At 36.6% G+C, this 16,422-nt stretch overlaps 1 protein-coding gene across 1 annotated transcript in view; it reads left to right on the top strand.

Moving 5' to 3' along the window:
• CD96 (CD96 molecule) overlaps nucleotides 1-16,422 on the top strand; it is a 42,669-nt gene that overhangs the window by 21,169 nt on the left and 5,078 nt on the right. The window contains exons 6-12 of the mRNA XM_070751728.1: nucleotides 1,497-1,587; nucleotides 2,560-2,742; nucleotides 6,037-6,111; nucleotides 9,228-9,302; nucleotides 10,781-10,855; nucleotides 11,816-11,902; nucleotides 15,523-15,609. Coding sequence (XP_070607829.1) covers nucleotides 1,497-1,587; nucleotides 2,560-2,742; nucleotides 6,037-6,111; nucleotides 9,228-9,302; nucleotides 10,781-10,855; nucleotides 11,816-11,902; nucleotides 15,523-15,609 — 673 coding nt within the window. The remainder of the gene's footprint in view (nucleotides 1-1,496; nucleotides 1,588-2,559; nucleotides 2,743-6,036; nucleotides 6,112-9,227; nucleotides 9,303-10,780; nucleotides 10,856-11,815; nucleotides 11,903-15,522; nucleotides 15,610-16,422) is intronic.

Genomic DNA, 16,422 nt, shown 5'->3' on the forward strand with positions numbered 1-16,422 from the left:
AACATCTGTAAATTTTTGTGTCATTTTAACTAGAATTAAATAATTTTAACTAATTTTGTGTAATTTTTAAAAAAAGAAGGAGTGAACCTATTCTCCAAAGCACCTGAGAGTTGAACAAGAAGCAATGGGTAGAAATTAAACAAGGAAAGAAGTAACTTCTTCCGCACGAATCCCAGCGACCAGTTAGGTCCCACAGAGTTGGCCTTCTCCGGGTCCCATCAACTAAACAATGTCGTTTGGCAGGACCCAGGGGAAGAGCCTTCTCTGTGGTGGCCCCAACCCTTTGGAACCAACTCCCCCCGGATATTAGAGTTGCCCCCACCCTCCTAGCCTTTCGCAAGCTCCTTAAAATCCACCTCTGTCGTCAGGCATGGGGGAATTGATACTTTCTCTCCCCTAGGCTTATAAAATTTATGCATGGTATGCTAGTATGTATGATTGGTTTTTAAATTGGGGTTTTAAATTAACTTAAATATTAGATTTGTTTATATTGTATTACTATTGCTGTGAGCTGCCCCGAGTCTGCGAAAAGGGGCGGCATACAAATCTGATTAATAAATAAATAAATAAATAAATAAATAAATAAATAAATAAATAAATAAATAAATAAATAAATAAATAAATAAATAAATAAATAAATAAATAAACAAACAAACAAACAAACAAACAAACAAACAAACAAACAAACAAACAAACAAACAAACAAACATAGAACTAAGAAGAAATTTCCAGACAATCTGAACAGTTGATAAGTGGAACAACTTGTTTCCAGAAGTTGTGAATGCCCCGACACTGGACGTTTTTAAGCAGATGTTGGATAACCATCTATCTGAAGTAGTGTAGGGTTTCCTGCCTAAGCAGGAAGACTTCCAAGGTCCCTTCTGTTGTGGTTGTTGTGGTTGTTGTTGTGGTTGTTGTTGTGGTTATTATTATTATTATTATTATTATTATTATTATTATTATTATTATTTAGTTGTACATTTCTTTTCATTATTATATATTTCAGTACGTCTGAAAACCTTATACACTGTCATCAACCATTACAGCAGAATAGATTGTGGTGAATAAACTTCAGAAGGGAAATAAAGGTGGAGATAATCAGATGGATGAAGATGAACAGGATAATAATATTCTAGCTTCCCAAATTTGTTGGGATTACAAACTACTTTTCATTGATAAAAGCAAGTCCAAGTCTTGGATACAAACAATCTAAGCATTACAATAAAAGCTATTGTGCAATGGTTTAAAAATACTCTTTAAAAACCCTTAAAATAATAAAACAGCTCAAAATCCAATGAAGTGGGAAGCTAAAAAAAAATATCAAACAGTAGTTATAGTACCTCAAATTAACTAAAGTGGTGGGATCATGAAGTCAGCTCAAAGGAGATTTTCTCGATTAGGGAAATTAACCCAGATAATCAAGCTTAAGACAAAGGTGAAAGCTGTTGCACTATTTGTTTGAACTGCTGATTAAATTTTGGTTTATTTTTACACAGGGACACTTCACATGTGTGATAAAGAAGGCATATCCAAAGCCAAAACTTATGTGGTACATGGGTGGAAAGATTCTGAATGAAAAATCTGAAGGTAATGCAAAATAAATGTTCTAACTGGTATGACTAGTATAAAACAAATGTCCAATTATTAAATGTAGATGTCAAATTCTTCAAGAATACTATGGGAAATTGTAATCATTCTATCAGTTATCTCTTCCAATCAGTGTGGTTGTTATGTCCTGGGTTTTTCAGGTGGGAAAAATCTGGATCACTCATTGGTTGGCTATACCTGGCAGAAGGGTATATAAATAGCTACCAGGCGTGGTCCGGGTGGTTTGGTGCTACTAGTTGATTTCTGCATTCTTGACTAGTTGCTGTTCTACAATAAATTGTTAGTTCCCTTTTCATTGGCCTGGTGTCTTTCTTATTTATTTATTTATTCATTCATTCATTCATTCATTCATTCATTCATTCATTCATTCATTCAATCAATTTTTATGCTGCCCCATCTCCTTAGACTCAGGGCGGCTAACAACATGTTAGCAATAGCACTTTTTAAGAGAGCCAGCCTATTGCCCCCACAATCTGGGTCCTCATTTTACCCACCTCGGAAGGATGGAAGGCTGAGTCAGCCGGTGATGAGATTTGAACCGCTGACCTACAGATCTACAGTCAGCTTCAATAGCTTGCAGTACAGCACTCTACCTGCCGCGCCACTCCATTCTTCCTTCAAGGGAAGTTATTAACAGAGGTTATTGGAGGAGGCAGAAAATTATTGTAATATAAAAGCTTTTGAAAAGCTGCAGTTTTCATACTTCTTTTTTAGAACATATCAATTTTTTTATTTGGGAAAGATTATAAATTTCTAAATATTTGTAAGCTTTGGATGCAACTGCTGCTTCCTGCTTGTTAAGGCATTTTTTAAAATAAAAATGATATATTATCTTGATTATGTAATTAAGCACTTTACAGACTATTTTCAAGAACTTATTTATTTAATTATTGCTACAGGAAGGAACATAAGGGAAAACCTGTTTTTTTAATCATTTTTTTTCTTCCAAAGGTTTATTAATTGAAAATAAAAATATAAACCGGGTAGGAAGTTTTTATGAGAAGACATCATTCTTGTCAATATGGAATATAACTCATTCATCCATTAACCGGGCCTTCAAATGCATGTCTGCATACCAGCTCACTAGAAATGATAGATGGCGATTTTCATCTAAAGAAATACTTATTCCTCATGGTAAGTCACTTTGGGAAATTAGGGGCCATGTATATATATGTTCAGTCAAACACCCTTTTGGCAGTGTGGATTCTGCAAAAACAAAAACCAATAATAATAATAATAATAATAATAATAATAATAATAATAATAATATAATAATAATAATAATAATAATTTATTAGATTTGTATGCTGCCCCTCTCCGAAGACTAATAATGCATGCCTTCATAGAAAGTATAGTACAATGCGTTTCATCCCTTTAAGGGAACGGTTGCCTATTCAGCAGCTACTTTGTCCATTATTTAATTGAGCTAGCAAATACCGTATTTTTGGAGTATAAGATGCACTGGAGTATAAGACGCATCTTAGTTTTGGAGGAGAAAAACAAGGAAAAAAGGCCTCTGCCTCCCAGCGATTTGCCAAACAGCAGACAGCACAGATTATATACACTATGTGCCTAACCCATAAAAATAGCAAATAATTGGAGAAATCTACATTATGGCAGTATACCAACACTCCGCAGTCTGCATTGGCTGCCGATCAATTTCCGGTCACAATTCAAAGTGTTGGTTATGATCTATAAAGCCCTTCATGGCATCGGACCAGAATATCTCTGGGACCGCCTTCTGCCGCACAAATCCCAGTGACTGGTTAGGTCCCACAGAGTTGGCCTTCTCCGGGTCCCGTCGACTAAGCAATGTCGTTTGGTGGGACCCAGGAGAAGAGCCTTATCTGTGGCAGCCCCGGCCCTCTGGAACCAGCTCCCCCCAGATATCAGACTTGCCCCCACCCTCCTTGCCTTTTGCAAGCTCATTAAAACCCACCTCTGTCATCAGGCATGGGGGAATTGAAATTTCTCTTCCCCCTAGGCTTATAGAATTTATACATGGTATGCTTGTATGTATGAGTGGTTTTTTAAATTGGGGTTTTTTTTAATATTAGATTTGTTTTTAATATTAGATTTGTTTACATTGTCTTTTTATATTGTTGTTAGCTGCCCCGAGTCTTCGGAGAGGGGCGGCATACAAATCTGATAAATAAATAAATAAATAAATAAACAAACAAACAAACAAATAAATAAATAAATAAATATTAATCCCAGAAAGGTTTCTTAAATGTAATCGCACTAACTCCTCCCAATTATTTAAAAATATCTACTGCAAACATGACTAGTCAAGGTTTAACTCAGGTGCCTTATCTTAATACTAATACTTAATACTAAAACAAAACATTTTAGATTATACTTTTACAGATCTTTAAAATTGATGTGGCTTTCTGAAGTATCCTCTGCTATTTAAAAGAAGATGCAAGAGCACTGGGCTTCTTCAGATCAAGTATTTATTTTAAAAAGCTTCTTCATTTTGTTAAGTTAATAATAAAGCAGTCTTTTAAAAATAAGTCTAATAATTTGAACATTCTGTAGGCATTTATAGATATTGACTTACCTCCTTGCAGCAAAAACCAAACAGCCAGTTTCAGCACAGTCTGATCCCTCCAGCAATTTACCTCCGTGCAACTTTAGTTTCACTATCATTTTATCACGTGGGCTTGCCGGCAACTTCAATCAATCAGCTAAGTATCAGGGGGCAGATAATCAGTGGCTTGTGCTAATCAGGCTCTGCTGCTGTTTACTGCAAGGAGGTAAATTACTGGCAGGCAGAGACCAAAGAGTGGGTATGGCTGAGTGGGGCTACGTTCTGTGTAAAAGATGCAAGTTCCCACCCTCTTTTGGGAGGTAAAAAGGTTCATCTTATACTCTGATATGGTATGTGAAGCTAAATTTAAAGAAGCTTTATCTCTAGAGACCAATAGTTTACTGGAATTTATTTTGCAGTCACTAGCAAACTGAGTCATGCACTTTATGTCATTGCTCGTTGATATTATTTCACCCCAGAAATATCTAAAGGTTGAATAGTCTCAATATGTGCTATGTTCAATGAATGTAGTTGAGGAATTCACTTAAATATAAGAAAACTTCAAGTTGGATAATCACAAAACTTTTCCCCAGGTTCCCAAACCTCCATATTTATAGCTGGAAATCTAAAGGGGGAATGATCAAGTAATTGGCTTGACTCTAAATATGTAATACACAGCCTTATAAATCAGGTTCTCTTAATTGTATGGATAGTTGTAGCTGTAGCTACTGTACATTATAGCTTCTCTTCTTTTTTCAAACCCTTTTGAACCTTCCATGAGTTCAATTGAAGATCTGAATAGGTCATTTTTACGAATCTAGTGCATTATAAATTTCCTTGCTCAGCTGGTAGGTTTCAAAGAAGACAAAAGGAATTGGCAGTTGTCCCATTAGACATTTTTTTAAGACTTCCCAGATGGTTTTTTTAGCCTGATTTCAAATTAAATTCCAATGTACAATTTCTTTAATTACCCTTCTCTTGTTTGTATTCAGCTAAAGATAAATTTAATCAAATGCAGTTGTCTTATCTGTATCACAAGTGTTGGGCAGTGGTCAAATGGTACTTGGTATCAATTTAAATAACTGTACATTATTTTAAATATTTTGTCCTAGTAAGTTACACTACTCTTTGACATTTCCCTGAAAGCCATCATGCTTTTCTGATTTTTATTGCCATAATTTAAACATTCATAATATTTCTGGGTTTCCTTGAACATTAAAGTAATTCTGCATTCCTTCAATTCTATTTTCATTTCATTATCTTATCTATCAACAGGAATACTATATTTAGAATGAAAACTTACGATTTGTGATACTTTATTGGTTTCTATTATTTTATTTTATTTACTTAAAACATTTATATAGCCACCCATCTTATAACCAACAATATCATGATGCTATTGTTAAGGATTATCCACTCTCTGAATCGATTATTTTATTTTATTTTATTTTTTATTTTATTTTATTAATTTTTCTTAAAATAAACAGACACACATACAAACATTAAACATAGAGTGGGGGTGCATTTCCCCCGCTTCTCTTGAAAGTATAAATTCAAATACAGAAAAAGAATACATAGTTAAATATATATTGAATATTTAAAAAGTCTAGTAGATTTGGGTTAGAATTTTCCAAATTTTAACTACTATGCGTATATAAACCAAAATTCTTAATATGTTGCTTATACATAAACTAATATACCATAATCATCAAACTATACATTTAAACTAATTTTAACTACTATGCGTATATAAACCAAAATTCTTAATATGTTGCTTATACATAAACTAATATACCATAATCATCAAACGATACATTTAAACTAATATTAACATTGTTATTACCCAGGTAAAAACAAATACAAAAGATTAACTAAAAGTAATAGATTATTTTAAACAGGATTTCAGAATACATCATTGGCATATTCAGAATTCATCATTCATACTACTGCCATTTCAGATTCATCCACAGAAAGTAAGTAGCTGTTTATTGATTTCTAAAAAATATTATCTGTTCTTTAAACATTTAACATAATAATGGGATAAATGTCAACGCCAAAATAAAATACAGTTTTAAAAAGTGTATCAACACTTACAAATATTATAAGTTACTTTATTTTATTTAAAAAATAAAAAGTAAGACTTGTGATATCTTTATTAAAAAAACATGTAGAATATATCTATATAAAGTAATACCTCATCTTACAAACTTCATTGGTTCCAGGATAAAGTTCGTAAGATGAATGAAACAATGTTTCCCATAGGAATCAATGGAAAAGCAAATAATGCATGCAAGTCAAAACCTCACCCCTTTTGCCCATTACTGCCAGCATTTGGATCCTTGTTCGGGGGCGGGGGGCAGCGGGGGTGGTGGATGTGACATTCCCGGAGCTGCTGCTGCTTCTGAAACTGCTGCTGCCGCCACTATCCTCTTGTCCTGGCAAGAGAGATGGAATCTTCCGGGACGTGGCAGCCCCACCCTTTGGGAGGGCAGGGCTGGAGCAGAGGGGTGGCTGCAAAGGGGATGGCTCAGCGAAAGCGATCCCAGTGAAGAGGGTTTTCTCTGAGCACTTTGGGAATGCCTGCCCTTCCCCTCTCATAGCTCCTTTGCTGGGAGCGCTTTCATCAGGTCTGTCAGCAAAGGGGCTGCAGGAGAGGCGGAGAAAGTGCTCTCGCAGCTGCTTCGCTGGGAGCACTTTCTCTGAGCGCTCCGAAACGCCTGTCTCACCTCTCCTGCAGCCCCTTCGCTGACAGCCCTGGACAAAAGCGCTCCCAGCGAAGGGGCTGCGAGATGGGTGGGGCGGGTGTTCCAGAAGCGCTCAGATAAAGTGCTCCCAATGAAGAAGCTGCGAGAGTGCTTTCTCCAAGTGCGGAATCCCACTGGGGGCTGTAATCAAATGGGAAATACTGGCAGTGACATCACAAGGCAGGGAAATTCCTGTGGCAGTCAGAGAGCGCACGTACAGTATGAGAGCACACGCTCCCGGGCTCGGGTTTGTAAAACCAAAATGGTTCTTAAGACAAGGCAAACAAATCGTAAACCCCGGGTACGTATCACAAAAATTTCATTGGAGGGGGCGTTCGTAAGACGAGGTATCACATATTTTTACAAATAGACAAAACATAGCCACATATGTTACTTCTTGCATCATTAAAATGTTGATATAAAGTCATGTTTATATCATTGCTTTGGCAGGTTAAATAATTTCCAAAGTTCATTTACTGCAGTTTTTTTAAAGCTCTTTTATTTCATCCACTGTATTTCAAGCCATGGTTATTTTAATCAGGGTTACAGACTACACTTTCTGAAGGCTCAGAAGTGACGCTAGTACCAGATTCTTCTTCAGAAAGTAAGTCCATTATAAATATTATGATTCTTTTTCTTCAACATACATCCACAATAAAGATTCAGACATACATGAATCTTGTTGTCTCAATATTTCTATGGTTCATTTATTCATTTTTTGTTAGCTTTAATGCTATATTGCTTCAAGGGAAAGTATCTCTTTACTATTTATGGTGATGGTTCCCAAAAATACATAAAGAATGGGGAAATCTTTATATTGCTGGAGTCTGTGAGACAAACTCTTATCTCATATAGGTCCTGTTCTCCAGGACTTGCATATAAGAGAAGGCAGGTATAACTATCATTTCTCATCATTATGCCTCTTCTTTCATTTTTATATTATCATGTAGGATAGCATTTCTAGGCAAAAAAAGGAACTATATCTGTTGTTTTTATAATCCTTCCAATTTCCCCCTAATACTATAGGTAAATATATTTATAGTATTTCCAAAGTAATTTTGTGTCATTATATGGCTTTTTAGAAATGAGCAATAACAATGCAATAATTAATGATCACATCAAGCTTTTTATACCTTTCAAGGTTCCAAAAGAAAGTATAACTTGTTTTGTTTGGGTAATCTCTTTTTTTTCCTCCTTCAGACAAGTCATAGATTTGGCAAGCCCACTTCTTTTTCAAATTTTCTCATATTTTAATTGCATTGTAGAGTGAAATGAGGTGGGGTGGAATAAGGTGGACAAAGGATAGGACAGTAGAGGCCGGAAGCAGAATTGAAATTAAGCCATTGTGTACGTGTAAAATTATGGTATATTAAGAACTATCCTGATCCAGTTGGCGTATACAATATAGTTATATAGTATGTTTGATGAACATTTATTTATTTGTTTATTTGTTTATTATTTGTTTATTTGTTTGTTTGTTTGTTTATTTATTGGATTTGTATGCCGCCCCTCTCCGTAGACTCGGGGCGGCTAACAACAATGATAAAAACAGCATGTAACAATCCAATTAATAAAACAACTAAAAACCCTTATTATAAAACCAAACATACACACAAACATGCCATGCATAACTTGTAATGGCCTAGGGGGAAGGAATGTCTTAACTTCCCCATGCCTGGCGGCATAAATGAGTCTTGAGTAGTTTGCGAAAGACAGGGAGGGTGGGGGCAGTTCTAATCTCTGGGGGGGGTTGGTTCCAGAGGGCCGGGGCCGCCAGAGAGAAGGCTCTTCCCCTGGGGCCCGCCAAACAACATTGTTTAGTCGACGGGACCCAGAGAAGGTCAACTCTGTGGGACCTTATCGGTCGCTGGGATTCGTGCGGTAGCAGGTGGTTCTGGAGATAATCTGGTCCAATGCCTGGCTCAAATTTTCTTATAAGGCAATCACTACTTATCATAATTTAGTACTAAATAACCTTCTTCTCCTTCTAGCTGTATTTTAAAGGATCTTAATTATCCTTTATTAGAAACCAATAATGGGCATTGGTAAGATTCAAAATGTACTTTTAACTGTGGACATTAAAACAAAATATCTAGAATATTATTATTTTTATTTAGTTTAGATTATTAACGTGTTTGTCTCATCTTACATGTGCAAAATGTTATGTATATGGATTGGATTTGATAAGAACCATATACCGTAGGTTTCAAATCCAATTAAGTATAGTGGATTAGCTATATTAAGAAATAGAAAAATAGTTTTATAATTTCATACCATGTTTTCCTAGTAGAATCAAGCTAACAAAACATTGAACAAGGAATTTAAAGATAATTTGTCTTCTATAGAACACATGCATTCTACTAAAACCCTGCAAAGTGATACTACTACAAAGTTATTCAGTGACTCCACGGTACCCCAAAGTAAGTGATGAACATTTTCTAAATTATTTGTATTTGGCATTTGTTCTGTCGGGCTCTCTGGTAGACTCCTCCCAAAAATTCACAGGTACTAATTTCAGACACACACACGTTTGAAAATTCAAAACAATGTTCTTTATAATGAAAATTCACTTAAACTAAGCCCTCTTTTGGTATAGGAAAGAGCACTCATCTCCAAACAAACTGGTAATTTGTACAAGTCCCTTATCAATTCTGTGATACTTAGCTTGCAGCTGTTAGGCAATTCACAGTCCTTCTTCTTTCACAAAGTGAAACACACTTTGCTCATGGTTTAGTTTCAAAGCTGGGAAAAATCAGCACACAAAAAGTCAAAGTCAGTAAAGCAGTCACGAAACACAACGATCAGATAATCCTCCACAATGGCCAAACCCACAGGCTGCTATTTATAGCAGCCTCACTAATTGCCACAGCCCCACCCAACCACAGGTGGCCTCATTTTCTTTGATAATAATCTCTCAGTTGTTGTTGCCTATGCATCGCTCTCCGCATGCGTGGCTGTATCATTAACTCTTGTTCTGAATACAAGGAGGAACTAGATAATTGATCAACTTCTGAGCTGTCTGCCACACTCTCCTCCTCCCTGTCACTCATGTCTTCTTGGTCAGTTGAGCCTTCATCAGCAGATTCCACCGGGGGCAAAACAGGCCTGCAGCATGTGGATGTCTCCCCCACATCCACAGTCCTTGGGGCAGGAGCTGGGCCAGAGCTAACCACAGCAGCATTGAAGTGGAAACATAGTAGATTTCAATAATTGTGGCTGACTTATCAAGGATTTTATATTTAAAAAATCAGCTTTATATAGATTCATATATACTTTCACCACACCTAGAGCTGCCATGTAGGGGTGGGTTCTGGTTTCTCCCGCTGCCAGTTCATTCAGGGGCGTGCTGCAGGGACACATATGCACATGCACAGTACTTATAAAAAGTACAAAAAACAAGATGGTGGCACCTATGGTGCTGCTGAGAGAACCGGCTCGGGGACATAATAGGCCTGGGTCGCTGCCAGTTCCAGCAACCCAGGCCGCCAAGTTACTACCAGAACTAGTAGTACTAGTTCAGGTCTGATGCAGTGGTTAGAATGCAGTATTTCAGGATAATTCTGCTAACTGTCAGCAGTTCGATTTTCACCAGCTCATCCTTCGATCCTGCTAAAGTTGGTAAAATGAGGATCCAGATTGTTTGGGGCAATATGCTGACTCTGTAAACTGCATTAGAGAAGGCCCTAAAGCACTGCGAAGTTGAAGTGGTATTACTATTGCTATATGTGAGAATTATTAGGACAGCCTTTCTGAATAATGTGAAGTTGGCTCTTGTGTTTTCTTTATAGTACTGAATATGAAGTCTGTATTTTAGTTTTATTTCTCCTAGAGGCAATAGTCAATAAACATTGAATATTCATATTGAGCAGGGAATTTAAGGGCAATTTGTCTTCTACAGAAATCTTGCATTCTACAAAAACCCTGCAAAGTAGTACTACTACCATGTTGCTCCATGACTCCACAGTACCACAAAGTAAGTTATTACACTTTCTAAATTGTTTGTATTCAGTGTGTTCAAATCAGAGGAAAAATTATGTCTTAGAACATGTAGAAGTAGGAACATAATTTTATATAATTTCATATTATTCAATAGTTATTATAAGCAGGTCATGCAGTTCTAAGAATATAGTACTGCAGGCTACGTCTGCTGACTACTGGCTAATTGCAATTTGGCCATTCAAATCTCACCAGACTTAAGGTTGACTCAGACTTCCATCCTTCCAAAGTGGATAAAATGAGAACCCAAATTGTTGGGGCAATATGCTGACTCTGTTAACGGCTTAGCATGGGCTATTAAGCAATGTGAAGAAGTATATACAGTGTTTCCTCGCTTTTCACAGGGGATGTGTTACGAGACTGCCCGCAAAAGTCGAATTTCCGCGAAGTAGAGATGCGGAAGTAAATACACTATTTTTGGCTATGAACAGTATCACAAGCCTTCCCTTAACACTTTAAACCCCTAAATTGCGATTTTCCATTCCCTTAGCAACCATTCAGATTATTACTCACCATGTTTATTTATTAAAGTTTATTTAAAAAATATTTATTAAAGGCAGATGAAAGTTTGGCGATGGCATATGACGTCATCAGGTGGGAAAAACCGTGGTATAGCGAAAAACCCGCGAAGTGTTTTTTAATTAATATTTTTGAAAAACCATGGTATAGACCATATTTATATTTAATTAATATTTTTGAAAAACCGTGGTATAGACTTTTTGCAAAGTTTGAACCCGCAAAAATCGAGGGAATTGCTATTACTATCAGGGAAATCTTTTCCAAAAAATGGGAAATGTTAGATTTGTTCTTTTAGTATTCCATCTATAATGTGAAATTTCTATTATCCAAATGAAGTCTACATTTTAGTTTTACCTCTGCTGGTAGCATCTAGCTAATAAAGCACTGAAGAAATTTAAAGACTATATGTCTTCTACAGAATCCTTGCAACCCCGGCAAAATGATACTGTTATTACGATGTTCGGTGAGACCACTGTACCTCAAAGTGAGTACACAAAACCACTAAGTAAGTTATAAATATTTTTTTTAAATTATTAGTATTCAATGTGGGAAAAGCAGAACCATATTTATTTCAAATCCTAGGTATAATAATAATTTAGCTACATAAAAAAGTAGAAATATACACTTTATGTAGAAAAGATATTCTCATTAGGAAAACCTTTCCAAATAATATGCAATGTTAGTTTTATTTCTTTTCTTTTTAAAAATTTTTATAACAATTTTATTTAACGTACAAACATTTAGACATCATCCAAACAACATTAAACATTTACAATTTCTATGTATACAAAATTTATCTTTTACAATTCTATTTATTATACATTTTTCTTAATTTCCACCCAGTTGTATAATTTCTCCCACACTCTGTAATAGTCCTTATTTTGTTGGTTTTGTATCTCGTATGTTAATTTGCTAAATTTGGCACAGTGTAATATTTTTTTAATCACCATTTCTTCGTTTGGGGTCTTTTCTTGCTTCCGTACTTGTGCAAATGCTAATCTTGCAGCTGTTTTATTTCTTTAGAGGTTCCCTTTATGATATTTCCTGCAAATGAAGGGTCTACTTTTTTTAGATCGACCAAGTATTCATCTATTGATTGCAACAGGAACTGGTCAACTGTTACCTAAGGCTAACATTATGGGCTAAGAGCGTGTGAATGGCCAAAGTTATCCAGATGGTTTTTATGACAAAGGCAGGACTAGAACTCATGGTTTTCTGATTTCTAGCCAGGTGTTTTAATCACTAGGCCAACTGGCTATGCTACAGTATTTACAGCTCCCACTCAATGTATTCTTTAGCATCCATAATAAAGCATATGTAGCAATATGGATAAATATCAGGATATTGGATTAACAAGAACAAGAATGGTCTTCAAATTTACTTGAAGCAGAAAAGCAACATTTGCAATAAATAACAGGGATCAATATCCTATACCTGATCTCACATTATCAAAGCAATTTGGGTTTTTTTCCCCTTAGTTTTGGGAAATGGAGTCTAGCGATTCCATTATTTTTTATTTTTTATTAGAGTTGAAAGGGACCTTACAGGTCATCAAGTTCAACCCCCTGCTGGAGCAGGAAATCCTACAGCACCCCAGCCAAATGGCAGTCCAATCTCCTCTTGAAAATGTCCAAAGTTGGGGAGTCCACAACCTCCGCTGGCAGGCTGTTCCACTGGTTGATCGCTCTCACTGTCAGGAAATTCTTTCTTATCTCCAGGTTGAATCTTTCCTTGGTTAGTTTCCAACCGTTGTTCCTCATCCGGCCCTCTGGTGCCCTGGAAAATAGTATGTCCCCCCCCCTCTCTGTGGCAACCCCTTAAGTACCTGTATACAGCTATCATGTCCCCCCTAGCCCTTCTTTTTACTAGACTATCCATGCCCAGTTCCAGCAACCTTTCCTCGTATGACCTGGTCTCTAGTCCCCTTATCATTTTAGTTGCTCTTTTCTGCACCCTCTCTAGAGTCTCTATATCTTTTTTGAAGTGTGGTGACCAGAACTGGATGCAATACTACAGGTGCCTTATACTGGATAGTAACAAAAATATCCAATCTATAATCAAGGAACAAACCCAGAAAGTTTGTTCTTGATATCCATCATCAACCAGGGCCTTATACTGGATAGTAACAAAAATATCCAATCTATAATCAAGGAACAGACCCAGAAAGTTTGTTCTTGATATCCATCATCAACAATAATAATAATAATAATAATAATAATAATAATAATAATAATAATAATAACAACAATAATGGTTATCATTCCTTGGTTTGTAACAGCATCAGGGAAGCCGAGAGACAAAACTGCCTTTTCTTCCCAGTGCTATATCTTTACCGACCATGGCATACAGCTATATTTCTTTAGATAATCTGATTTTTATTGCTGCTAAGAAATGTTCTTATTGAGAAAAGTATAAGCAGTGACCTGAGTTTTCATGCCTGCTGCTCACAATTACAATCCTCTTAATGTGATCATTTCCCACGTCCAACATTTTAAAGGGCTGCTGTTTGTTTAGGCCTGTGGAGGTTTACTTGATTTATAAGCTGTGAAAAGGTATTCCCTATGGCAAGTCATCCTGTTTTCACATGCATAACACTCACAACTAGAATCAAGCAAAGTAATATTGATTACTCATTTTCAAACTGCTTTTGACATGCCAAAGCCCACTGCAACAATATAGCCAAGAAGGCTTCAAGTGTTGTAAACCTAATCCTACGTAGCTTCTGCTCTGGCAATTTCACACTACTTACCAGAGCTTACAAAACTTTTGCCAGACCCATCCTCGAATACAGCTCATCTGTTTGGAACCCATATCGCATCTCAGACATTAACACCCTTGAAAATGTCCAAAGATACTTCACCAGAAGAGCCCTTTACTCCTCCACTCGAAATAGAATACCCTATGAGACTAAACTTTCAATCCTGGGCCTAGAAAGTTTAGAACTAAGATGCCTTAAACAAGATCTAAGTATTGCCCACAAGATCATATGCTGCAATGTCCTGCCTGTCGGCGACTACTTCAGCTTCAACCACAACAACACAAGAGCACACAACAGATTTAAACTTAATTTTAACCGCTCCAAACTTGACTGTAAAAACTATGACTTCAGTAAACGAGTTGTCGAAGCGTGGAACTCATTACCGGACTCCATAGTGTCATCCCCAAACCCCCAACACTTTACCCTTAGATTATCTACGGTTGACCTATCCAGATTCCTAAGAGGTCAGTAAGGGGCGAGTACAAGTGCACTAGAGTGCCTTCCGTCCCTTGTCCTATTGCTCTCCTATATCTCTTATATCTTTCTTCTGTTCCTATATCTCTTCTTCTATTCTTTCATTGATATGTTCTATTACTTTATCTTCTTTTCTATTATTTCTTAGATATATTTTACTATGAGTATCTCCTCTATAACCTTCATTGTGTATTTTGCTATGTGTATATAGATATATACCCACTAAAACCCTCATTGTGTATTGGACAAAATAAATAAATAAATAAAATAAATAAATTTCTGAATCCTAAACTTGTAGGAGGTAGCTCAAGATTTTTGTGTGAATTTCTGATGGGAAACCTACTCTTTCCACAGCACTGTCCCTCTTGTATTTGTCATGGTTCCAAATAGCATCCAAAATTAAATCAGAATCTGAGTCAAAGTATTCCTCAAAGTCCCAATTTATTATTAGAGCCATGTTAGTACATCTGGGTGAAAGCCAGAGCACACAACAGATACAAACTGAAAGTAAACCGCTCCAAACTCGACTGCAGGAAATACGACTTTAGTAACCAAATAGTTAATGCATGGAACTCACTACCTGACTCCATAGTATCATCACCTAACCCCCAACCAATTGCAAAAGGCAGCTTTACTTGGAACAACTTACATCCTGCAGCAGTGTATGTAACAATAAATAACAAAACTGCCTATCCTAGGTCTTTAGAAAGGACTTGATAGATGAGTAAAAATATCAAATTCAATCTAAACATCTGACTGATTATTCGACCAACTGTAATATCCCATCTTTTATTATGGTTGATTGCACAGCCAGCTAGATGTATGGTAATCATTGCTACTATACTGGCAAACTGGCTAAAATCATAAATAATATGTGCTTATCTGTTTTTAAGGAAACCTGTCCATCAGAAGAGTGACTGAACTAACCACAATGAATAACCCTGTTGATTCATATACTGTAAAAGATGGCCTTAATACTGGTAAGTTATTGCTCCAATTGTAAAGGAGTCTCCAAGAAAGAAGGAGCAGGGCAAAAAGGTTGCTGCAGATTACTATTATTATTATTATTATTATTATTATTATTATTATTAATTAGATTTGGAAGCCGCCCCTCTCCGAAGACTCGGGGCGGCTCACAACAGTAATAAAAACAATATAGTAGTGGAACAAATCTAATATTAAAAAATATATAAAACCCTATCATTATTTTAAAAAACCAAACAGCACATTCATACCAAACATAAAACAAAGTATAAAAAAGCCTGGGGGAAAGGTGTCTCAACTCCCCCATGCCTGGCGGTATAAGTGAGTCTTGAGTAGTTTACGAAAGACAGGGAGGGTGGGAGCAGTTCTAATCTCTGGGGGGAGTTGATTCCAGAGGGCCAGGGCCACCGCAGAGAAGGTTCTTCCCCTGGGGCCCACCAAACGACATTGTTTAGTCAACGGGACATGGAGAAGGCCAACTCTGTGGCACCTTATCGGTCGCTGGGATTCGTGCAGTAGCAGGAGGTTCCGGAGGTACTCTGGTCCAATGCCATGTAGGGCTTTAAAGGTCATGATAGTTTTGGCAAGATTTCTCTACAGGGAAGGAATTGAGGGAAGGGAGGTACTGTATATTAATCAATTTCCTCAAAGCTTCTATGTCATAATCAAGATTGAAAAGATTATTTCATAGGACAGTGATGGTGAACCATTTTTTCCTTGGACGCCGAAAAGGATGGGGGCATGTTATTGCACATGTGCGAGTGCTCACACCCATAATTCAATGCCTAGGGAAAGCAAAAACAGCTTCC

The sequence above is a fragment of the Erythrolamprus reginae genome, chromosome 4, assembly GCF_031021105.1.
Source record: "Erythrolamprus reginae isolate rEryReg1 chromosome 4, rEryReg1.hap1, whole genome shotgun sequence".
Classification (NCBI taxonomy): domain Eukaryota; kingdom Metazoa; phylum Chordata; class Lepidosauria; order Squamata; family Dipsadidae; genus Erythrolamprus; species Erythrolamprus reginae.